At 39.0% G+C, this 26,554-nt stretch overlaps 1 protein-coding gene across 3 annotated transcripts in view; it reads right to left on the bottom strand.

Annotated features, from left to right (window-relative positions):
* The window catches only part of CDK14 (cyclin dependent kinase 14), a 472,950-nt gene that overhangs the window by 189,953 nt on the left and 256,443 nt on the right, over positions 1 to 26,554 (bottom strand). For all 3 annotated transcript variants that reach the window (XM_034760407.1, XM_034760408.1, XM_034760409.1), the window contains one exon: positions 7,903 to 8,023. In XM_034760407.1, coding sequence (XP_034616298.1) covers positions 7,903 to 8,023 — 121 coding nt within the window. The remainder of the gene's footprint in view (positions 1 to 7,902; positions 8,024 to 26,554) is intronic.

Below are 26,554 nucleotides of genomic sequence, written 5' to 3'. Positions count from 1 at the left end.
TGACTTCAGATTGCAAGATTTGGCTCTCTGGGAGGAGACATATTTTGAAGCACTAAATGATCACTTTAATACTTCTGATAAAATTACTTAACATTTATAAAAATCACAAGAGGAATAATTCATGCAACTCGGATTTTGTGCCAGTTTTCCAAAAGTGACAGTGCTTTTTTAGTATAATATCTGCTTAGTATTTTCTCCATCACCACCAAGAGGCAATATTGGAGTACTGAATGCTTTACTAATACCGAAGGTAAAGACTACAGAAACTCGAAACAACAGGTTGCACTTCAAAAAAAGTACATGCTCAGGATTAATAGTGAAGTAAGGACAATTTAACAGATTTTGTTTCAGCTACTTTACTAAATTGGAAATTGTATACACCAATTTTTACCCCCAGGAAAGGCCTTGTCTCAAGACAATATGTGGATGTATAATACATCTCTGAATAAGGAATCGTAAAGGACAAACAATGTTTAACCTTCACTAATAAGCCTGCACCTGCAAGGAAGTGTTGCTTTTAATTACTCCTGATTCATGGAATCTGGTTCTCTGACTGAAATTTCCAGGATGAAATCTGGGTCTCACTGAAATCAATGGTAAAACCACCATTGACTTTAATGAGTCCAGGATTTCACCCCTGTTGTCTATAGGCATGATCTCCAAGGAGCTGAAAACACTCACCTTCCACTGTGGGGTCTAATACCTTGCAGGATTGTGTCACATGACTGAACCCTAAAGAAAACTAAATATCACTGGTTTCAGCAGATGGATGTTTATTAAAGGTGAGTGAATAATTTGCAGTAAATAATTTAACAGCTGCCAAACTATGGTATTTAACTTTGAGCCAGGTAAGAGCAGTCCAGAGCTGCACTGACCCAGAGGAAGCTCGGCAAGGGACTGTTCTACACACAAAGTTGCACAGTTTTTCCTGAAGTGTGATGGTGCAGGCCAGGACACATTTGTCTTGGAGATGAAATGCATGGCTTCACAGATGGTGTCTGCAATGCTGGGAATCTAGGTGCCAGTTCTTGACAAAGCTTTAGGCCTCAACCAAGCACTGACAAATTCATTGCTGGAAACCAGTCTGTTTCACCTGTGTGTTAGTATGGCTTAGATGGGTATTTGACTTATAACGATGTGTTTAGACTTTATGAAATGCTTGTAAGTTGCTACATGAATTAAGCTCACTTATAATATCTGTATCATATATTATAAGGTAATATTAAAGGTTTTGCTTTGTAACTGTAAAAAAATGTTTGCTCTAAAACTGTGAACCTAGTCAGGAGGGATTGTTTCCTGCCCATCAAGGCGGCCTATCAAAACTAAATGAGCCATTGTGGGACATCACAATACAAAGACTTTGTTAATTACTCCTTACTACCATGAAGAGGCTACATGCAAAAGGGCTCATCCCATGGCCTTAAGTCTGGAAGAAGGAAATAAAAATCATAGAATCATAGAATATCAGGGTTGGAAGGGACCTCAGGAGGTCATCTAGTCCAACCTCCTGCTCAAAGCAGGACCAATCCCCAGGCAGATTTTTACCCCAGATCCCTAAATGGCTCCCTCAAGGATTGAACTCACAACCCTGGGTTTAGCAGGCCAATGCTCAAACCACTGAGCTATCCCTATCTGACAAGGAAAGTTTTCATCTCTTTTGTTGTCTGGACTCTCACAGGGCCAGAGCTATGAAACAGAAACAGAGATCCCCAGGGTCAACCTGGGTTAGCCCTAAAAGATATTCAGAGCTGATAGATTACTACAGTTCTTTCACCTTTTGGAACCATAGACTGTAGCTCATTTGTGTACATATGCTTGCCTGCTTTAACGTTGTAATAACTCATTTCTTTTCTTAGTTAATAAATCCTTAGATAGTTTACTATAGGACTGGCTTCAAGCATTGTCTTTGGTGTGAGATCTAAGGCACAAAATGACCTGGGGTAAGTGACTGGTCCTTTGGGACTAGGAGTAACTTGAATACCATTAACTTGGGTTTGAATAGAGACTGGGAGTTGCTGGGTCATTATACATATTGAATCTATTTCCCCACATTAAGTATCCTCACATCTTCTTGTCAACTGTCTAAAATGCGCCATTAGGAAGGAATAATGAAATCCACAACTATAAAATAGGGAAAAAGCTGGCGAGGTGGTAGTACTGCTGAAACGGATCTGGGAGTTATAGTGAATCACACATTGAATATGAGTCAACAATGAGAAGCAGTTGCAAAATAAAAGGGGGGGGCTAATATTCTGGGATGTATTAACAGCAGTGTTCTACATAAGACAGAAGAGGTAATTGTCCTGCTGTATTCAGCGCTGGGGAGGCTTCAGCTAAAGTAATGTGTCCAGCTCTGGGCATCATACTTTAAGAAAGATGTGGACAAATTGGAGAGAATCCAGAGAAGAGCAACACAAATGATAAACGGTTTAGAAAACATGAGCTATGAGGAAAGGTTAAGAAAACTGGGCATGTTTAGTCTTGAGAAAAGATGACTGAGGAAGGACCTCATAACAGTCTTCAAATGTATTAAGGGCTGTTATAAAGAGGATGGTGATCAATTGTTCTCTATGTCCACTGAAGGTAGGACAAGAAATCATCAGCTTAATCTGAAGCAATGAAGATTTAAGTTAGTTATTAGGAAAAGCTTTTTAACTATAAGGTAGTTAACCACTGGAATAGGCTTCTCAGGGAGATTGTGGAATCCCCATCATCTAACCTGTTCTTAAAAACTTCCAGACACCAGTCAAAAATGGTCTACATATACTTGGTCTTTCCTCTATGCAGGGAGCTGGACTAATTTACATCTTGAGGACTCTGATGGGGCGTGTTCCCCTCACTCACCCTGAATGGGGTTAATGTAGGCCAGAGAGACCCAATTAACCTATTAGGCTGCAAGCTGGGGTATAGTTAGGCTGAGAGGAAAACCCTAATTAGGGGAAGCTCATGTGTGCAGGAACAGGCAGGGCTTCTATAAAGCCAGGGAGCTGGTAGCAGACGGGGGTTGCAGGGAATTGGTCTGCAGTTATTCTGTGGGGGAAGGGAGGTGTGTTTGGGGCCATAGAATTTATTCTGCAGTTACTCCCTGGGAGAGGCAGTTTAAGCTGGCAAACCCTGCTGGGGGCAGGAGGGCGAAGTGTAGGAAGGGCTCAGGGAAAACACAGCAAGGTTTAGGTGCAAACCTTACCTGCTGCTTAGAGGGTCACCCGGCTGGAACCTGGAGTAGAGGCTGGATTCCCCTACCAGCCACTGGAAAAGTGGCACCATCAGAGCAGAGAATGAGAAGACTGCCTGAGACAATTTGTAAGGAAAGACTTTGATACCCTGGAAGGGGAGGACTATAGTGACCTCGCCAGAGGGCCAACCCACGAAGACAGAGCACCTTGAATCACAGAGAGCAAGAGAGAGACAGCAGGGCATGCAGTGAGCTGTGGAAGGGGGTGTTGGACCTGGAAAAAGCTGCTCCCCAGAGTGGCCAGGAGGAGGAGCCCCTAGCAGTGAGTAGACCCCGTGACAAGGACCCTTCCAGCCATACATTTATTATTCTGATTCTATGTTTATTCAAAACACCTGCATGCTCATATATGATGGTATTAATTAATAAAACTGGTCAGAAAAGGAGGTGTTTTTTTTTTAAAAATGGTGAAAAATTTCAATCAAAATCCAAAACATTTTGATTCAGAAATGTTGCTGCAGTTGCTTATGGCCGTTGTCACTTGGGTGCCTCATGCTTCCATTCTCTTCTATGGGCTGTGCTCCCGGGTCAGACTACATCTCCTGTGATTGCCTCCCCTCTTGGAGAGGGGAGACAGTAACATCTGGCTGTTGTGCATCATGGGCAATGTTTTCCAGCCAAGGAGACTGGCCCTTTGTAGGTGAATGGGGATAGGAGGCAACCAAACCACAACTCCCACGGGGGAATACATCCGAATAAAAATATTTGGACTTTTCAACAAAATGACATTTTGTTGATGAAAAATTTTAAATTTCACAAAACAAAGTTCATTTAGTCAAAAATTCAGTTTTTCATGAGGTAAAATTTTAGTTCTGAAGGGTGTGATCAAGTTCTTTTCTGGCTCATTTAACTGCCAAAAAACTAAGGCTCTGAAGAGTGGTTTTCTGGTTCCCCTCCCCCTGCTGCACTGTTCCATTCCAAATAATGTACCCCGTTTGCAAAATCACTTTGTGTGTACATCTGTGTAAGTAAACTCGATTGCTCAGATTCTGAGAAACAGAACACAGAAGGGCTCAAGCACAACTGAGGTGAATGTCATGTTAAATTGAGCAGCATTTGCCCAGCAAAACTTTCCTATTGAAAGTATGTTTCCTATTCTTAGGAAATTTTTGTTTTTAAGTTTCTTTTGTGTAATAAGGAGATTTCAAAACTGAATTCTCTGCTATGTATAAAACATCTCTAAAGTTGACACACCTTTGTTGATAGATCTGGTAAATGTGTAATTCCAAACTAAAGACAATATTCTTCAGGAACAGGAAACTAAAATGGAATGTCTTTCCAACAGCTAAGAACAAAAGAGGCTTCTCACGTGAACCTGACCCCGGGAGATTTTCCAATCACAGATTAATTCATCTGATAAAGCTGCTCATTGTCAGTGTCTTCTCCGGAAGTTTAATTAATAATATCTTGATGGTTATCACAGCATCCTGACCTCTTAAGGATTAGCATTTCTCTGGAGTAGAACTTGTTATGATAGAGAGCATCAAGGGCAAAAGAAGCAATTTTCTCTGCTGTTGTCTCTCTTTCGGGCCTCAAACAACTAGTGCTTCCCAGTGTACTGGGATTACTAGCCTCAGACTCTTTCATTGAAAACTGTTTTACAAGGGATGTAGAATAAAGATGCCTCTGCCTTGTCCCCTGTGTAAATAGATAATTTAATGCACCTGTGTCCTAGAGAAGACCATTTTTATATACTATCTTAATTGTTGTCATAAGTCTGGATTGGACAAGTATTCATGAAAGCAGACATAGGATTATGGTAAATACTCAGTTCTGCTTTCCAATAATGGGAGAACAGATTACAATAGTAAAATAGGGATCATTGTACCTGGGAGGAGAGGGGAGAACAGATTGTGCATACGTAAGATATAAAGCTCGAGACAAATACTTTTCTTTAAACTGAGATCAGCACTGAGATCACTGTCATCCCAGCTGCTACAAAGTTAAATAAATTAATGTAAATCTGAAGGCAGAGATATAATGAAGATAATGGTGATCTAATATGCAATTGCATTATATTTGACAGACAAAGTTATAAGTGATTTCTTCCACAGTGATAAACATAGTTCATGAAAAATTGGCACATTGCTTATTTTACCTGAATTGTGACTAACCGTTCATATCCTGTCAGGCATTCATTGTATCTTTTAAAACAAAGAAATCTGTAGTATGGATAAAATATAACAGTTGCCAGCTGTTTGGCAAATATAGATTATAGCCAGCTACGTGTTAAAATAAAATATCCATAGTGACTTCCAGCTTTTAAAAAACAGATGTAGCACTGCTGACATTGTAAGAATCAAAAAGCCATTAATAACTTGCTTAAATGCAGAATCTCAGCTACTAAAACTCAGTTCTTCTTGTAAGAAACAAGCAAAACAGGTAAGTATATCAGGTTTTTTACATTTTTATATTACCTATATATGGTTTTTAGTGTTTTATAAAACCTCTAGGTTTAGAAGTTTAAAGATTATTTCCCCTGCACTGATTTTCAAAGGACTGTAAAATCCAAGGATTAAAAAAATTTATACCAAAGGCAGTGCTAACTGGTACTTTTACCTACCAGTAAATCCTCATCAAGAAAAAAAAGCATATCCAAGGCTATCATAACTCCATGATGCAGTCTCAGGTTGCATAATATGTTCACACAATGCCACAGTATCATATGCTGACAGCAGTAAATCACAACGCACATTGTATTGATTTCCATCACTAGCTGACACCATTGATGTATGTATGTCTTCATTAATATTCTTTTACTGCCAGTGGCTATTTAAACAGAAAGCTGGAAAATGTAATACTGTATGTGGATCATTAGCTTTTAGTTACTATCCTAATGCCCTACTATGGCAAATGAAGCGTAAAAATAGCCCACAGTCACTGCCACCTGCTTCCCAGTCACTGTCCAGTGGTTAATATTTGCACTCCTCTCATACAGCTGGTCTTCTACTCAATAGCAGATCCATGTTCAATTCCTTGGGAACCCCAATTAAATGTAGTTTATCATGGCTAAAGTCAGTGCCCTATGATCTTTTTTCTAAATGGAAAAAACAGATGTGTATTTTCTCTCAATACTATTTAAATATTTCAATAAAGTGACTGCCTGCTTTTGTAATGAAGATGTATGTGATGAATCAGGACACAGAAGGCACACAGTATTTAACATAAGGACGTAACACTAATAATTGTATATGGACGTTAATGTCAACAAACACACACAGACACACTTGTTGGTAATGAATTATCTTGGCATCTGATATAAGCAAAGATTCTCGCTGTCTCTTCATTCTGGGAAATCCTTACTTAGTCTTAATTTAATTGTGGCCCAACAATATGCTGCTGCTGTAAAAGAGCTCCCATACTATCTGTTCTTCAACATGCCTTACTGTTAGATGTACCAAGTTAATACAAATATTTTCAACATGTAATATCTCCTGCATTGCCTGAATATAAACCGGAGAGTATGGGGGAGAGGGGGCGGGGGAAGCGGGGGGACCTCACTGTTCAGTCCTCTCATGTGCCATCTGAGTGAACCGTGTGCTCTGAATAACATTCTGATCCTGTGATTGCTCAGTATCAGAAAAGAAATATTTGCCAGTGCACTGGATTCATAGCTTTGATAGGTACAGTCAGTGCTGCCTCATTTTTCATTTGGAACAAAGCTTTCTCCATGGGCACCCTGGATCTCTTTTGGGCCTGTGTTAAAGGTCCTGCCACTAGGGGATGTCAATATTTTATGTCTGTTATTAAGACATTTTCTTTTTGTGCCCTCCAGCAAGCACCCTTGCCTCACCGCTGAGATCCAGACATGGAATATGATTACATTGGTTAGGTCCTTCCTGGACTTGGTATTTATTAGAGTGCTCTCTCTCTCTAGGATATGGAATGGGATGCAGAGATAAAATTTCTAGACACCATTAACGGTTGCTTCTTGAACCAGCTAATCCTGGAAACCACAATAAGAGAGGCAATTCTTGATTTAGCTCTAAGTAGCACACACACACACACACAAAATTTAAAAATTCAGAACACTACTTTGTCTCTCCAAGGCACCACGCAGTCAACTGCATCCGAAGAAGTGGGCTGTAGTCCACGAAAGCTTATGCTCTAATAAATTTGTTAGTCTCTAAGGTGGCATTCACCCAAGAGTTCTGAAAGAACTCAAATGTGAAGTTGCGGAACTATTAACTAAGGTTTGTAACCTGTCCTTTAAATCGGCTTCTGTACCCAATGACTGGAAGTTAGTTAATGTAATGCCAATATTTAAAAAGGGCTCTAGAAGTGATCCCGGCAATTACAGACCGGTAAGTCTAACGTCTGTACCGGGCAAATTAATCGAAACAATAGTTAAGAATAAAATTGTCAGACACATAGAAAAACAAACTGTTGAGCAATAGTCAACATGGTTTCTGTAAAGGGAAATCGTGTCTTACTAATCTATTGTTATTGTTCATGCTAGTCATGTATCATTACTGGATACCCGCTGTAAAGTACTGGATATGAAGGCAGGGGGCTGCTCTCAGGAAGTAGGATCTGGGAGGATCCACAAGGATTAGTACACACAGACAAGTCTATGCTACACCATTAATCTTAGCACATATTTGTCTACACTAAGTCAAAGCCAAAGCAACTAGATGGATTATCCTGTATAAGGATGCTATTCTTACCACATGTCAAGGCAGGTGGAGTATTCTGTTGAGCCCAAAAGGACATCTGGCGGTCTGTACCACAGGGTAACCACTTCATTAGAGTATGTGTGGCTGGGGACTGATTTGGCTCTTGCAAGACCTGGAGAATAAATATAATAAAAACGCAATAAGCATAAAGAGAACAAAGAAGTGTACAGTTAAGATCTTAAAGGCAGTGTGCGTCATATGAACCTGGATGTGTGTTGCATGCAAGACTGCTTTTTGTTTCTTCTGGCCTAGGAGTAAGTTAATTAGTGAAGGAACATAATAAGCTCTATCATTTAGTTCATAGCTAAACAGATTTGTTGTTATTTTGAAAGAACAATAAGACAAGTCTTGGATAACTATAACCACTGAAGTGTCTTAAATTTTTATTTATCTTTTATATAAAAAATCTGGTGTGGGAATAATCTCATCATCTGGAATTTTATCTTTAGCATTTATTTAGCTTTCTGAAAACACAGTATTCAAAAGTAAATCAGATAAATCCCTAAAGGTCAATTATTCAAAGCGAGGAAGAACAAACCCAGCATGACAACACAACTCCAGACAACAGGTGGATTCTTACAGGGAATTAATGACTCCTGTGACAGGTTTAGCTTATATTCACATAAGGAAAAAATACACTGAAAAAATATTTGAAATTTCAAGCATATATTCTGGTATTCCTGTATGCAAGACAAACAAAAGAAAGGGTTGCCATTTCCTACACCATTCATCTTTCAACTCATCACTTTTCAGCACTGATAATAATACCATTGAATTGAAAGGTTATTATAATAATAAAAAAATAAAAGCAAGGAAAATCCAGTGCCAACAGCACTACAACGGGAATTTCCAGAGCTGCCTCACCTCCCTTAGTCTACATATTCAGAGTCAGATTTTAAAACAGTAGAGGACTATATCCATTTACAAAGAATACTCAAAAATGTACATCCACAGTTGCATCCATAATTACTAACATTGTGCATATAAATCAAGAAATTGCATGTGCAAAAAGCTTTATTCCCCAACTCCCAGAAGATGAGCACTATAGAGTAAGGGAACTCAGTTCCTGGAAGATCTGGGAGCAGGAAAGACTCTTTTCTCTCAAATGAAACCTTCCAATCCACAATTTATTGAAAGAGTAGCATTTACTATGGCCATTCTTAAATCTTGCCAATTCCCTGAGACAGCTAAATAATATTACCTTAGCAATTGCCACTCACTCTATAAAAATATATGGGCATCCAAGGCATACTGCTAGTACTAAGGTAACTATAATTTATCTAAGGTAAAACTTGCAATTTTTTAGGAGTGATCACTGTATGCTCACAGAGAACTTCTTCTAACCCTTCTCACAAGCAAGGGACCATGATTCAGGGACATGGGCACTTTCAAGGCTAGGATAAGTGCCTGCACCACAAGGAGGTAGAATTTCCCTGCACGATCCACTCCTGATTGCTTTTCTGCAGTCATGTTCTGGTATTCTAAAAACTGCTGTCCTCACAACCCCAGAAGTTGGGGGATACTGAGCACATTCAAGTAATGGGAACCAGGAGTACACAGTGTTGGATTTTCACCTGCAAAGAGAAGGGACGTTAACTTCCTTCCACAAGACAATGAAATTATTAAAACAGAAGGTCACTATCAGTTCTGCTACCTCACTGAAATCTTTAGAGAGAGCCAAAACACATTCATTTAGTGAAAGATTACAAACTGCAAGAGAAATCTATGAGAGTTCACATGTAATTGAAGACCAGAATCTTCTCTGGAGCGGCAATAAATATTTTTAAAACCAAAAATGAAAATTAAGGACTGCATGCCTGAAGTTGTGCAAGTTGAAGCAAAGCACATTTGCACTTTTATACTTAATACACTGGAGAAGTGATTTAAGAACAATTAATCCCAGTGACTATATTACCATAGTAACGCTGGCAAATTGTGTGTAGAGATTGGGTTATCTACTGATTATACAGATTAGACATGTGTGGGAGGATAGTCTAACTAGCACACCAGAATTTAAAAAACAAAAACATTTCAGACATTAATAATCATTCTTTGTTCAGTTTTACATGTTCTGACATTTTTTCATCTGGTCTCCCTGGCTACAAATCAGCCCAGTATCTTCTCTTGCACTGAATTCCATGTTGGCAAGAGTTTCTTGGGAAACATACATTGCACACCTTGCAGAAGCTAAGCCACCCACAGAGCCCTTGGTTGTGACTACAGGTTTATGCTTTCAGGAGATCACAGACAGTGGATACTTGTACAGTAATTAAGATTGATAATTTTGTTCCTAGCATGAATGAGCAGTTAAGAGTCTGAATTGGTTTGAAGAGCTATTTTTACTTATATCCCACATGACTAAAGGGAGGCAGATTCTAGTCAGATTGAGGTGTGGAGGATCTCAGCTAGATGCCAGTGTGGAAGAGAGGGAAACATATGGAAACCCCCATACTCCTACATTTAAAGAGAGTTGAAGAGACATCCAGACAATTTAGGGAGAAAAAACAAGGCGGTACTATAATGGGGGGGGGGGGAAGAGGAGTGGAGGCGGAGGAAAATCCATCCTGCCAGAATGAGCCCCTCTTGCCAAACAGAAAATGTGCTCCCTGAACTAAGGTAGAGAAAATAAAAGAAACTATTCTCAGTTCAGATTTAAGTAGGTGGTTCTAGATTACCTGGATTTAGAAAATATTCATTACTCTACTGTCTGCCTGGCACTTAGAGCTTTCCCTGTGCTGTCCGGTTCAGCTGCAGCTTCTCACCTGCCACCCCGGATCAGCTCCTCTGGTCTGCCTTTACTGTTTCTTGTTGCCTCTACTGCCGCCACATCTCCTCCCCACGGATACCTGAACTTTAACTAAACATACAGCAGATTTTTCTACATGCCACTTCTTCAGAATGCCACCTTTGGTCCTCTCTCCTAATCCAGCTTGTTTGGCCACTCATCCCTTATCCTTAAATCTGCTCCTGATCCCCCAACCACCATAAAACAAGGTTAGCTACTGTATCTGGCTTCTGAGACAGACAGTTGTCTGAGTGGTTGCTTTCACTGCTGAAAGGAAAAATGATGAACGGAGGCTTGGAGTATAAGAAAACTATGTATCCTAAAATGTGTTGAGGTCGCTTTTGTGTTAGTGTTTAGCAACTTCAGTGCAGCAAAGTGGAACTGAATGGGCTCAAGGATGTCTTTGTGTTTGAAATGATGGCCTGAATTTTCCTCATTGTGTATGTAGACCAGTTAGGCAACTAACTGGCCAAAATGCAAGTGAAACTGCAGGTGTAACTTATGCACATTTAGATTCATATATTCAAACTGAGTGCATGCACTTTGGATTGTCTCAAGGCATGAAAGAATATCTTTGTCCTTTAGAAATATTTACAATTTATTTAAATACAAAATCATCAAAAATATGAGAAACTAACAAGACAGTATTTCTTATTTTGATGCACCAGATATGAATAAATGACAGTTATCAGTTTTTCAAATATCCTTCTGAAAATAAATTGTTACATATTTTATACCATTTGTGCATCCAAATATGCTTACTCATGCAAAATTTATTTAACTGCATCTTTCAGCTGAAGGAAAATGTAGGGTAGGATTAATTAGCACAGCATGTTCGATCATTTTCTTTAAGGGTTCCTTGTCTGTTTCCATGGTTACACTACAGGAAGAGACAATCTCTTTTGAAAAAGACAGCTTAAGGTTGATCATCAAAACTTCTAATCTTAATGCGAATAAAAAGTCAAAAGGTAAATGGAAGAGATCACCAGGTGAAAAAACAATATTTGCATACTGCTGCTTATACACTTTTGACCTGAAGATATACAATGATAACTTCATGATAGTTCAGTGAAGTATCTTTCAGTTCCTGTGCTTTTGGACAGATAAAAGGTCACCAATACAGACACCCTGCTGCTATTGTCCTATTCTTAAAGTAATGAGACAACCATAAGGCACAGTTACTAGAAATCAGATTGCATCAAACCCACTGTGGAACTTTTGTATAATTGTTCAAAGAGTTGTGTACTACTCTGTGTATTGAATGTTACTTATATGTACACATTTAGTTGAAACTAAATAAAACAATGATGCATTACATTCTAATATTTTACATGATATAATTTAGCAGTATCATGAGAAAAGGTACAATTTTCTTTAAACGTTTCTTACTAAATTACAGATTCAAGAATATTTTACAACCATGGATGAGCATTCAACACAAAGGCCCATTCGGATCCCAGTATATTTTAGTTTTAACCACCCAAAAACTCAGGCTGCCACATGCTCTGTGTAAAAAAATGTCTTAAATATATGAAGATATTTCACTGTTTAGTTAATATAATTTTCTCCCTTTGTGGGGCCTTATCTTGCACCTCAGGCTCAGGAAAACAGTGTCTGAGTTTCCCTAATCTCTTTTATTGACAAACACACACATCGCCTTATCACTTAATATTTTTGTACTGTATTTACAGTTGAAAGGAGACAATGACTTATACCCACTTTGTGAGCAGACTGCTAGATGTGTGGCACAAATATCTATTGGATATCTCTCTAGCTATGTGATAGCTATCTAGCCAACTCTGTGTCCAAATCTACCATGTGTGGGTAAAGGAGGGAAAATATGCAGGTGCACAAACGTGGACTTACCCAGAGTCTGGAAAAACAAATCAAACTATATAAATACACACATACTAAACCCCACATAATTATTTGTTTAAATTAAGACAGACATGTGCATCGGTATGTTTTCTCTTCTATTTCAGTGTTAATATGCACCTCATCTTGACTTAGATACAAACAGATGGGTTCTAGCAGCATGAGATGAAAATAGGAAACAAAGGGGATCTTATTGTTGTTTTCCCTTTTCTCGCAGCCCTTTGAGGTCTCCTTTTTTTTTAGCAATCTGTTTAATTCTTTAGTAGATTCTGGTAGTTTGGCATAATTGGCTTGTAAATACATAATTCTTATTCAAATTATAAAATAAATAAAATTATCAAATTGTGGATTATAACGATCTATTTCAGTTAACCAAACCAATGGCGCTCAGTTCTCGATCACTCATTTGAGTGGCACATTTACCCAGGAAATGCCTGAATGAGAAGAGAACACAATACAAATTAAAAAATGGCAGAAAAATGATCACTATTTCAGTAAAACATGAACCAAATGTCTATCCCAGTAGACAATGATTACAGTTCAAAACTTTACTTTGGTTCCTAGATCCTTCTCTATTTATCTGATCACAACTTACTTAGGGCTACCAAGGTCCTTCTAGAATGACTCAACTTACAGCTGTACCTGTCACTCTAGTCTATGTATTACGAGCTACATCCCCCACCCCTCCAGGAAGATAACCAACTGCAATGCCTGATGTTACAGTTCTGATCTAGCCACAGGTATACAGGTTTGAATGTTTCCCTTCAGCCTAACTCCAGTAAATGGAGTTAATATTTAGCTAGCCAACACCTACTTTTCTGTTCCCTTCCAGTTCTACTGCAAGAACTACCCATCAGTAGAGACAGCTAATACATTACCAAGCAGTTGCCCTCATGACTATTACCAACATACTCGAACTATGACTGGACATCCAAGTTAGAGTCTGCGGATCAATTATCGAGAGGTAGAAGACAGTGGCACGCTAGTCTGGAGATGGAACCCAACTGTCTACATGGCAGGCATGACCTGTGAGAAGTGAGCTGCAAAGGTGAGCAGTCTTTGCAATCATAGAAAGGAATCTCTGTCCCCCTCCAAAGCCACTTTTAAAAAACCCCAATAACCTCTCTACACCCAGCCAATCAAACTGCATCTAGCAACAAAGTGATGCTAGACAATATAGAAGTGGGATCACATAAACAGACCAGTTGTTGAGGGAATGCTGGGGATCCCATCAACTCACTGAAACTGCAAAGCCATCTTAGCTTTAAAGCTAATTTTGCTTCTCAGTTTAAAATTCTTTTGTCATTTGTAGAAAAAGCCTAGTGGGGTTGAACAGAATATCGCAATTACTAAATTCATTCTTTTCCCATTAGTAGAGGGGAGCACAACTAATAATTGCCATTTCAACGGAACATCTGTCACGTGGAAGTGAACATAATATAAAATGTTACACTTTCCAAGAAATGAGAAAATATTTCTTCTTATGAATCAGTCTTAATATGTTCATACTGTCTGTCTCATTCTGGAAACAGGAAAAAATGGTGTAGGCAGCAAAAATAAACATCTGCACCAAGAATGTAAACACAACCTCACAGTACTTAGTGTTTCTATGCAATTCCACATCAATGATAACATCCTATCATATCAGCATTAATGAAGAAACTGGAATGATGAATACAGTATATGTGCACACAATACTTTAACAGTGGACTGATTTAAATCTTGCTTTCCAGTTTCTGGCTTCTTATTTAATGAACCTCACTTTATTGTCATGCAAATATTCTATATGAAAATAACGACCTCTGATGCCAACAGCATCACAGCATGAACACACCACTTTTCAAAAAGTGAAAATATATTAGAATTACTTATTTATACTGCTACACTATTAAGGTAAACACAAAGAGTAACAACATTCACTGAACAGATGGTTCTACATTGGGAGGAGCTGCAAACAACGAAGAAAATGTTACAAAAGGATCTAAAGAAACATGGGTAGAAAACTGTTCATCTTGGAAAAATGAAAGCTAATGTATCTAGGGAAAATAATCTGAAACATATTCTCAATGAGATGGAGAAACCTGGGAAGCAGCTACACTGAATGAGAATTAGGGGTGACATTGGATACCAAGTTAGACATGAGTTTGGAATGTGGTAAGACTTTAACAATGATTAGTAGAATTTTCAGATGCATGCACAAACATCACATTGAAGAGAAGAAAGGTAAATAGAGCATACTGATGCAGCTCTGAAGCAACCACACTTGCACAATATTTCTCTAATTTCTGAGAATCACATTATTGGAAAGATATTGACAAATTGGAGGGAGGTTCAGGACAGAGAAGTGAAAACGATCCAGGTGTGCCAGAGGAATTGACTTATGTGGACAGACTACAAGAGCTACATATGTATAGTTTGACTAAGCGATGCCTATGATGGGGACACTATGATAGTCCATAAATATCTGAAGAGTTTAAAACACAAAATATGAAGAACAATTTATTACGGTACACAGCAGCAAAGCTAAGAGCGAAGAGGGCTGAGAGACAGCCACTTACAGATCCCCTAGAATCAGAGCAGACCGCTACACCCTCAATCCTACTACAAATTAACTCTAACTTACACCAGATGGTGACAGTTTTATGGGCCAGCTGAGCATAGCCAGAGTGTATAACCAGACCTACTGCTTATGCCAGTTCAAGTGGGAAGGGTGGGGACAGGGCAGCTACACAAGCTCTGTGCCAGACATGAGGTCCCCTATGCTGGAAATTCTCAGCTGGGCAGATCATCTAAAAATTTTCCAGCTATTTTGTGCTGCTGCAAAGGGGCTGGAACAAAAAACAGAAGCTAGCCCTTTAGATACTGTAAACTGGTAAATTGGGTTAGTAATAGTTCATATTTTATATCCTTCCATCACAGCTTTTCATTACATCATTTCATTACATGGGCCAATTGTGAAGAACCTCTCTTTGTAATGCACTCAGATTCCATGGTGATGGGAATGATATCAGAAGTGAGACATGTAAGAGAGATAAATTAGGAAGAAGTTTCAGTTGTATAGTTTTATATCCTTACACCAGTTTTCATTCTTTAATATTTATAATCCTGTTTCCCTCATTAGCCAGCCCTAGTCTCCATATGTCCCTGCAAAGCTGCTGTTGACATGGTGCTGCCACACAGGCCAGATAATGTCCATCACATTCATTAGCAATAGTCAATCAAATGCCCTCCTTGCTCCCTACTGGGACATTACCCTGAAAAGCAACTCATTCCAGGGGGGCATTAAGATTCTAATATTCAATCATTTCTAAATAAGTAGTAAGATTTGGGGAATTTGCAAGAAAGGAAATATTTTAAATTATGGTAAGTTAAGAGCATGGTCAAGTGCCTGTAAATTTGCTGAGGAACAGATGTAACCCCAGGAGCAGTGTGATAGGTAGTTTAGTAAATAAGACTATGGTAGGGTTGTCCAGGGAAGCAGATTCATTTTTAATTGGGGGTGGGGACAGGGGGATATTAACATCCAAATACAAATATTTATCTATAAATGGATCTGCTTATCTATAATTTGAATATGTTGACAGTGGAGTTTGCACTTCATACAAGAAATTGCTATTTACTTGTGTTTCTGTGCAGGATTGGATTATTTTGTGTGTCTGAAACCCATTCTTACACAGAATTCAGCACATGTGCCTGTGAGTTGTAGGTTCTAGCAGTTTATAGGCAGAATTACATAGAGTAGAGTAATCCATCTACACAGAATGCAGTGTATCAAGTGGAGAACTCATTTTCACAAGCTTTCTACTACGTAGGTAGCCCTGTAACTATCGGCCACAAAACAAAGTTACTTTCTGGTGGGAAAGATAAAAGAAGGGAGCTTTCATTTCCCTCCCACATGTTGGGTGAGATCTTCACCCTCACCTCATTACACCATGTAAATGGGCTGGAGTGGCAAAAAGTGACCTTAAAATCCATTGCATAGGCTGAAGTGCCTGTTAGGGGAAGGGCACACAGTGCTGCAGAGTTTATGGGCAATGTTGCAGCCCACAGGGCCGCCCATGGAGGCTGACTTACCTTTAGACATCCCTAAGGAACCTATCTAAGTTATGTCTACACTGCAATCAGAGACATGACGGCAGCACATGTAGACATAGCTGAGCTAGCTTTGATCTAGCTAGCTTGAATAATAATGGCAAAGAAGTCATGGCAGCCTGGGTGACGGTACAGGCTGCACAAGCTCATCTGGATATGTACTTGAGTAGCTAACCCATGCTGCCATGGCTTCACTGTTATTGTTATTCAAGCTAGCTAGATCAAAGCTAGATCAAGGTCTGTCTACGCCTACTGCAATCACACTTCTGATTGCAGCGTAGACATACCCTCAGTTATCCCTGGGGCCTTTCCAGCCTCTGGAGCAGCCCAGGATCAAGAAGGCACAATGATGACTTAAAGCTGTCTTTTGACCCCCATCTTCCCTGGGCTATGAGTTGTGTGTTAAATCTCTTTGAAGAGTAGCCCAGAATCTCACCCACAGTGCCTAGGCACTCCAGCACAATTTATACATACTACCATACTAATCTCCATGGTAATAGCACTCCACCGGTCAGTCGGCCTGATTCTGTTCTCACACTAGTTTAAATCACAGGTGACTGCACTGAAAGACAATGGAACTACACCATTGTAATTCTCAAATTCAGCACTTAATTCTACATGTCCCTGCTTTCTTTTGTAGGCTTGCCGAACACATCTAAGAATGACAATTACTGCACATGACTTAACTTTAATATGTATACCATTAGAGACATTTTTAACATTTTTTTGTTTTGCTTTAAAGAGCAAAAATGGCAAATGTACCAATACATTGCTTCTTGAGAATGACACAATGTGAGAGGAACCTCCCGAGTCCTCAGATCCACCTGCTCAAGTGAATTCTTCCTCAAAATCCAGTTAATGTATGTCATCCTAAATTAGTTAAATCATACAACTTGAAGGCAAAGTTTTAGGTGAAAGTTTACATTCCTATATGTACAGACCTTGAGTATTATTTGGCTTTACACCAGTAATCATGTATCCATATTCCTTCAGAGCTATCCAATCAGATCATAATACAGTTCTGCAACAGAAACTTCTATCATAGAAAATAAATGAAGAGAGGACTTTTGATATAAAATAATTATACTAGAAGAATATTAAGATTGTGCCTTACACCAATAAATACCTGGAAATCCACTGTTAAGAATCAAACCTCCCGCTACAGTACCTATGTGCAATGAAGTGATATGAAAATTCTGAATGGACCACAGTAGAATCTTCTAGGGCAACGAACACTTAAAGACACAGATCCAAATTTAGCCGTGTTTTAAGTAGATGCGGTGCCAATGAAATCTAGGGAGATGCATAGACTTCCATTAGAACTGAATTTGGCGTCCATGCTGAGTTGAATATCTATTACCACTGAAAGCAAGCCACCTTTCACCTACTGAACTGTCATTTCTTGAAGCAATAACTCCAGTAGGTCACTGGGAGAACCCACCTCTGACAAATTTAGTATAGTAGCAACCAAAACACTCAGACTAGTAAGCTCAACATGCCAAAATACACAAATATTGAAGGCCACTTCAATATAAAATTTTGAACGTTCAACACTTTATTTAAACTATTACTTATTTAAGCACCTAAAGCTCTGCACACTTATGGAGTTTTGCAAAACAAATTAACATAACTGTATGTCAAAATTCTTGCGTCAATGGGTTGGTTAAAATAATAACCTAAAAAGGTATGTAGAAGCAGTGACAGCAAACAGAGTCTCAAGGAAAATTTACATGGCTGAATGCATTTTGAATAGTTCAAACTTAAAAGTCACAATCTGACAATTTATTTATCCTCACATGTTATCTAGAGTAGACAACCTATATGGCAAGATTTGTAACGTTCAAGAGTATTACAAGACAGCCTGGGCAGAGAACTGCCATAGTTTTAAAGAGCTGTCATAAAAAATATAAGCTCAGACTTGTGCTAGAGTGGGCAACTGTCTTTTTCTTTGAGGTCTACAGATAGTTTAGCAGCTGCAGCACATTTTCAGCTTCCTTAATAGATGACTTAAGCATCTTTACTACATCAACATTGTCAGTATAAATAACACCCCAAAGTTGTTCTGTTCTAGTTCCTCTTGTTCAGTATTGGCTTCCACAATCAAACCTACCCACACCAGCAAAGTCTAATTTAACAGTATTGTAATAAAAGTTAGAGACTAAGGAAAAATAAGCTATTTATAGTTCTAAAATTCTTCACAAAAAGAGAGCATCTTCATGGTCACAAAAAAAGGAATTACTGCAGCTGGCAAATGGATAGATGGGGCCAAAGCCCCAACTGGGGTAAACTCGTGTTGTTGTTACATCAACTTCAGACTAACAACTTTGATTTGTAACAGCTGAGAATCTGGTCCAAGGCGTACCCGCCAGAAAACCTTCAATTTAGCATAAAGTTCCTCTCCCCCTGAATAATGCAGTTATCCATGTAAAACTCTACCTGTGCTGTAAATGCAAGTGCTATTGATTATGGACAGTACTATTTTAAAAATTTATTTTGCCTTGTGATGCATGATATTGCATTGTTGTTGCAGCTTTCACGCTCAACAGCAATCATTTAAATTTGTTCTACCCTTTTTCCTCATTACAGACCACCTAACTCAACAGCTAAATAAATCAGGTTCTTAGAAATACACAGACTTTAGGGGAGGATTAGAAATACAGTAAATGAAAATGTTCATTAACACATGGCCTGGGTATTGTTATAGATGGAGCCAAAGCTATTATAGAACCCATTAAATCTCTGGAAATGTCCTTAAATACATAAATCTCTCCAGGAACCTTAAAACCTCATTTTTTTTTGTCTGCTCTAAAGCAAGACTGATTCAATTAATGTTTTTTTTCTCTCAATACAGAAAGTAAGAACCTGCTAATAGAGAAAAGTGCTGTCTGCAGGTCTTAGGGAACCAAGAACTGTCAAGTTCTAATCCCAGCTCTTAATATGGATACCCTTTCACTTAACCTTTGTATCATAGTTTCCCTATTTCTAACATGCATTAAGGGTGATGTGGGGTTAATGTTTATACAACACTGAAAATTCAAATCACTAGGTAAGTGCTAAGTATTACTATTATAAATGGTTCCCGACATCTTTTGGGTATTCAGAAGGCCAACTGCTGCAGAGGAAACAGAATATTCTCACCTTAATGCAGGTAGATCTTCATGAATTGCTCGTATTTGCATTAATAGGAGAGTTGTGCATGTACAATAAACCCTAACATATCAAGAGGAGATTGTATCCTTCAGTAACAATGAAAATTTAAAAAACTCATTAAATACTATATACATTAAATAATTACCTATGTAAAGTTGTGAAAACACTTTTAAATTAAATTAAAAGTTTTGTTTTAAATCTTTTAAAGAAAAATATAATAGGTTATTGACTGCATTTTTAATTCACTCTTTTTTAAAAATTCAGTCAGAAATATGTAATTATTTCATATTAAATAGATCTAACATAAGTATATTCTATTTAATCATTTCCTGTTAATAATCTTTCCCCTTGCACCTCAATATCTTTGTTTTCATTATTAAACTTTTTTCTTTAATCCATACTATTTTCCCTTTAATATATTCTTTAATTTCCATGTAGTTTATGTATTTTTCTGCATAACAAATCTGCATAATTATTAATGCATTTCATTTTATTCACTGTATAATGATTTTAAATTGTTGCATAAATTGTCTGTTATATAATACAGTGTTTTGTTAAAGGCTCATTTAAATAAAGGCTCATTAAACAAAAACTTAATCACAGCAGGATGACAAGGAGTTGAGAGCATCATGGAAGTCAAACAAGAGACCTTGATTCAAAAGCTTCATTGCCAGGCCCCTAGGATACTAAGTACATGAGCTCATTGGTGGGAGCAGTTTGACATTTTTCAGGCCAGAGGCAAATTATATCACTGAAGAGATTGACATTAATGACCCACTTTTCAAAGGAGCTGAGCAACCACTGCTCTCACTGAAGTTAATGGGACTTGCAGGTGCTCAGCACCTCTGAAAAATCAGGCTATAAATTAAATTTTTAAAAACAGAAGAACATTTCACAAGAGGGATGGGGAAAAAGTACATTAAGATATTTCTCTGTGTTTTGTTTTTATTTTTAAGCTGTTTCATTATGTTTGGGGTGTAATTTTACCAACTAATAAAACCTTACTGCTTGCTTCCCCAAAATGCCACTGCTTTAGTTAGAATTCTTCTCCCACTGGTCTGAGCACTTCACTCTTCATTAAATCCTTTACTGGCTTCTTGTCTTACTAGGTGCATGTGGTATTTTGTCACCGTAACCATACCAGAAGCATCCAATGCTGAATTTTAAGAAACTTAAGAAAGAAGGTACAATATTTTAAATACTCTCACAGTTCAATGCGATAGATAGGCCTGTCTTATAACAAGGGATGTTGTACACTTCACTCTGCAATTTCTTGAGCTCTCAAACTAGGAAGGATCTTGGACCTGGTCAACGTCAGGCTCTCAAGAAAGTGGTGTTGGTCATTCTGTAGGTAATTACTGCTGACCTAGGGCAAAGGTGCTGTAGTTTGGATCAAACCTAAATCCAAGTAATTAAAAGTTCATTTTTTGCATGTGAAAGGGTATCCTGACCAAATACCAACTAGATAATTATAGTACATTTCTCCTACCTAAAGGCTCAACACTAGTCCAACTAAAAATCAATGGAGTTGGATTGGGCTCTACATTTCCCCCATATACTTTTAATTAGAGACATATTTGGTGAGTCATTCCCATCTCTAGCTACTTATTGGCATAGATTGGCTGCCACAGTGCACCACTGAGGTGGCTGTATTTTACTTGTGAGTAACCTTGTTCAGGCTAAGAATCACGCTGAGTTTACCTATGGTAAAAGAAGTACATTATGAAGTGTGCATTACTTATATCAGCAGAGGGGAATTTTCTGAAAAGTTTAATTTCAACACCTTCAAAAAGCAGTCAGTGCAAACTGTCAAAAATGTAACACAATGGCTAACTTGGTTAGCAGTTTTGTCTTGTACTCTGTTGAAGGGAAAGGCATTAACAGATATGACCTTAGCTGAGCAAAATACAGCCTCAGGGTTTCCACAAAGACTTTGTATCCAGTTAGTAAAGTATTTTCCAATTCCAATTCCATGCCATAGAACTAACATGAATCCCCACTTGAGTCTGTCAGATGCTCTTTCAGCATCTAAAGTCACAATGGCAGTTTTTGTAAGCCTGCTTGAAAGATCAATATCACTACCAGATCTAAGAAATGATTAAGACTGAGGTTTACTATGGCAATCACATAAGCTAGACCGATTAGAATAAGAGGTGTCAGCAAAGATATTGGACTAACAACTCCTCCATCACATCCACCCCCTTTCCCTCCGCTGCCCTCCTCAGCCCCCAATTACCGCACACATTATGGGTCAGACAGGCCTCAATGGACAATGTCTGACATCATGGCAGGATATCAGACCCTCCCGTGGCACTGACAATAGTATATGCGCTAGTCATTGGAAACTTTGATACCACCCATACAGTCCTGTCTTTTCTCCTTTTCCACCACGTCTCTTGTGGGCAGTATGGCAAGCATATGCTGCCAACTCTATTCTGTTCTACGTACTATTTTATATTGTGCTCATCACCCTAGTATCTGAGCACCTTCCAATAATGCATTAAGCAATGTGACTACACGTCTATCACATGTTGTTTGTTCTCTCATCCTCTGCCCAAAGCAAGAAGTGTGTGGAGTGGAATGTCTTGTTTTAGTACGATTTTATTATTTTATATATACACATGTTGCTATATGCTTATATTGGAAAAGGAAAGGACAAAGAAATCATCCTTGCACCTGCAGCAGAAAGTAGTGAGATTTGTGATAGCCCTTAGTTTCTGGGAGAGTTCATTCCATCCCTGAGAAGGTTCTGTCTCCCACACGGATGAACTTAACTCTTATTGTTGAGAGTTCCACTGTGCTAGGGAGTGCTGTCAACCACAGTCTTCATCTTGGAGCTGTAAACTGTCTTTTAGGTATCCTGGGCCCAGGCCATGGAGCACTTTGAAGATAAGGACTAAGACTTTAAACATGATTTGAAATTCTATGGTAACCAGTGTAGAGAGTGGAGGTCAGGTGTGATGTGACCATGAAGCCTCTGTCGCTGAGGAGATGCACTGCAGTATTTTGTATCAGTTTGAGTTTACTAAGTACTGAAGGTTTCATTCTGAGGTATGCTGCATTGCTGTAGTCCAGCCTAGAGGTGACAAAGGCATGATAAGTGAGACCAGGTCTTTACCCACTAGGCTGGGACAGTCTCCAAGCCAACCAGAGATAGTAGAAAGCATCACTCGCACCATTGTGATGTCAGAGCTCAGTGTCTGTGAAGAACCCAAAAGTACATTCAGACTATGGACTGAACTCACCAATTGTAGATGTGAACCTTCAGTCAAAGACCGCACCGTGGCTGCAAACTCCTCAAAATACTTTCCTATGAACACCCAGCATCACCTCTGCTCTGGTTCAGCTTCAGTCAGCTGTTCTTTATCCATAAGCTGATCTCATCCAAGTGCACAGGGTCATTTTGGCAGACCAACAAAATGCCTGGAACATTACTGATAATTGGAATATTGATTATCATGCTTATGGCCAAAAGCAACTAAATCAGTAGGTCTTAGCAGGCCTCTGCAACAGCCTTAGCACACCTAAGCAAGAAGTCAGGAGGCGAGGGGGTTGAAGGCGGAGCCGACCCTGTGTCCTTCCTGATAAGATCTCTGTTGAAATTGCTGAGGTATATGTTTTGGAAAAACAGGAAGCTTATCTATATCTGCCCTTTGGGATGTGTTTATTAGGTCCCTCAAGGCACGAGGACTCTGCAAAAACACATCTGTCTAATTAATGGTTTCAGGAGACCTCTTGCTTAAACTTTGAAGTTGTTTGGTTGACAAGTTTTTTTTAATTGACAGATTATTGTTACTCTAACCCAATAAATAAGCAGAGACACTTCAGGGACACATAATAGGAGCCCCAACAGCAGCTGAAAGACGGGCCAATCGGACGGCTGTCGTCGTACCACTCAAAGACTGCTCCAGACTTCGGTAATTATTGATTATGTGTAAGTGCTTGAGACTAAATTAATGTGCAGCTTTAAGTGAACGCACTCTTGTATTGTACTGTTTGTGCCACCCACTTATCAGTTGGACGGCCATGTTTCCACTGATTTATTTCCCGCCACCACCTCACCACGAGCAATAGTTACCAAGAGCTTTGGGTTTTGAACCACAGTAACACAAGCACTGGGCCCCCTTGGTGTTAGTGGTGTGATTATATATGGTGAAGGAAAGGTAGAGCTGTTTGTAAATTGCATCTTGCTATCACTTGAGTCCATGTCATCTGACCAGTTCACCTAGTGGTTATATGTAGATGCTGAAAAACACCAGAAAGAATATCCTGGGGAAAGAAGCCACTCCCCAGCAGTAATCTCAGCCCAAGTCTGCCCAAATCAGAGGATAAAAAAGCATTTTCCTCGCTGCTCTGTTGCCCTGGAAAAGTATCTGACCAGCATGCCAACCTGTCCAAGCCTCCCTAGCCCTCTACCTGCACAGCCTTTACTGCCAGCAAGTTCACTCCCACCCCACAAGACACTGGGGTTTGGGGTCCTATTAACCAAGTTGGTTCCTCAACTGTGGCCTCCTTATTCCCCAGCTGGTTCTAGAGAATGGGGAATTCTCACTAACTTTTTGCAGTGCACAAGAGGCCATAGAATCACAGAAATGTAGGGCTGGAGGGGCCTTGAGAAGTCTGCGCTAAGTCCAGCCCCCTACACTGAGGCAGGACCAAGTGTACATAGACCATCCCTAACATGTGTTTCTTCAACCTGTTCTTAAAAACCTCCAATGATGATGATTCCACAACCTCTCTTGGAAGCCTATTCCAGTGCTTAACTACCCTATAGTTGGAAAGTTTTTCCTAATATCTAATCAAAATCTCCCTTGATATACATTAAGCCGATTACTTCTTGTCCTACCTTCAGTGAACATGGAGAACAATTGATCACCGTCCTCTTTTTGTAACAACCCTTAACATATCTGAAGACTTATCAGGTCTCCTCCCTCAGTTTTCTTTTTCTCTTGACTCAACATGTCCTGTTTCTTTCCTTTTCTGAAACTTTCATTTTGTTGTTGTTCTCTGGACTCTCTCCAATTTGTCCACATCTTTCTTAAAGTGTGACACCCAGAACTGGATTCTATACTCCAGCCGAGGCCTCACTGATGCAGAGTAGAGTGGGACAGTTACCACCCATGCCTTATATAAGGCACCTAATAACACACACCAGAACGATAGTAGTCTTTTTCACAACTGCATCACATTGTTGATTCATGTTTAATTTGTGATCCACTATAACCCCCACCTCCTTTTCAGCAGTACTGCCACCTAGCCAGTTACTCCCCATTTTGTAGTTATGCGTTTGATTTTTCCTTCCAAAGTGTAGTATTTTGCACTTGCCTTTAGTTAATTTCATCTTGTTCATTTCAAACCAATTCTCCAAGTTATCGAGGTCATTTTGAATTCTGATTCTGTCCTCCGAAGTGCTTACAACCCCTCCCAGTTTGGTGTCACCCACAAATTTTATAACCATACTCTCCACTCCATTATCCAAGTCACTATTGAGAATGCTGAAAAGTACTGGATTTAGGACTGATCCCTGTAAGGCTCCACTTGTATGCTCTCCCAGTTGACAGCGAATCATTGATAACTACTCTTTGAGTACAGTCTTTCAACCAGTTTTGTACCCACCTTATAGTAATTTCACCTACACCACATTTCCCCAGTTTTGCTTATAAGAATGTCATGTTGGGACTGTGTCAAAAGCCTTACTAAAATTAAGAAATATCACATCTACCACTTTCCCCTATCCACTAGGCCAGTAACCCTGTCAAAGAAGGAAATTAAGATTGACATGATCTAACAAATCCATGTTGACTATTACTTATAACCTCTAGGTGCTTATAAATTGATTGGTTAATAATTTTTTTCAGTATCTTTCCAGGTATCAAAGTTTGGCTGACTGGGCTATAATTTCTCAAGTCCTCTTTGTTCTCCTTTTTAAAAACAGGTACTATGTTTGCTCTTTCTCAGTACTCTGGGACCTCACTCATCCTCCATGAGCTCTCAAAGATAAATCACTAATGTTTCTGAGATTGCTTCAGCTAGTTCCTTAAGAACTCTGGGGGGAACTGCATCAGGCCCGGATGACTTGAATACATCTTATTTATTTAAATATTCCTTACCCTGTTTTTCCTACTTTGGCTTGTGTTTCTTCCCTCTTGTTAATATTAACTGTGTTAAATATCCAGTCACAATTTACCTCTGTAGCGAAGACTGAAGCAAAACAGACATTGAACACCACAGCTTCCACTCCCTGTCCTGTAATAACCCACAATGGGGAGAAAGAGGCACTATAATTCATGCATATGTTGTCCTTCCTCCCCCACCCAATCATCATCATCATCTAACAACAAAAATTCAACACAACACGTAGGTTGTCAATAGAGCCTGACAATACTTATTCTTCCAAAGGAATTATGATAGATGCAAAGAGGAGGAGTGAAATATTGTTGAAGAAACATAACAGGGGGAGAGAAGAACCCTCAGAGTTGTCATAATTCTAAGCACAGAGATCATAAGCAATCCTTTGGAGACATTAAAGCTATTACACACACTCAGTGGAACTCAGCAAAACAACCTTATTGTCTCTATATCGTCGACCACCAAATGTAACAGGTTCTTGGGCACCAGGATGATCTCTTGTATCAATATCTTAAAGAACTGATACTCTGTGGGCCATTGACACAGTAAAGCATAACAGCGTATGGTGTCTATGCACATTTACAGAATCCATTATCTGGGGATCATATACAA

The sequence above is a fragment of the Trachemys scripta genome, chromosome 2, assembly GCF_013100865.1.
Source record: "Trachemys scripta elegans isolate TJP31775 chromosome 2, CAS_Tse_1.0, whole genome shotgun sequence".
In the NCBI taxonomy this organism is placed as follows: domain Eukaryota; kingdom Metazoa; phylum Chordata; order Testudines; family Emydidae; genus Trachemys; species Trachemys scripta.
The sequence above is the reverse complement of the archived record's forward strand: the minus strand, read 5'-3'. Positions and strand labels throughout refer to the sequence as shown.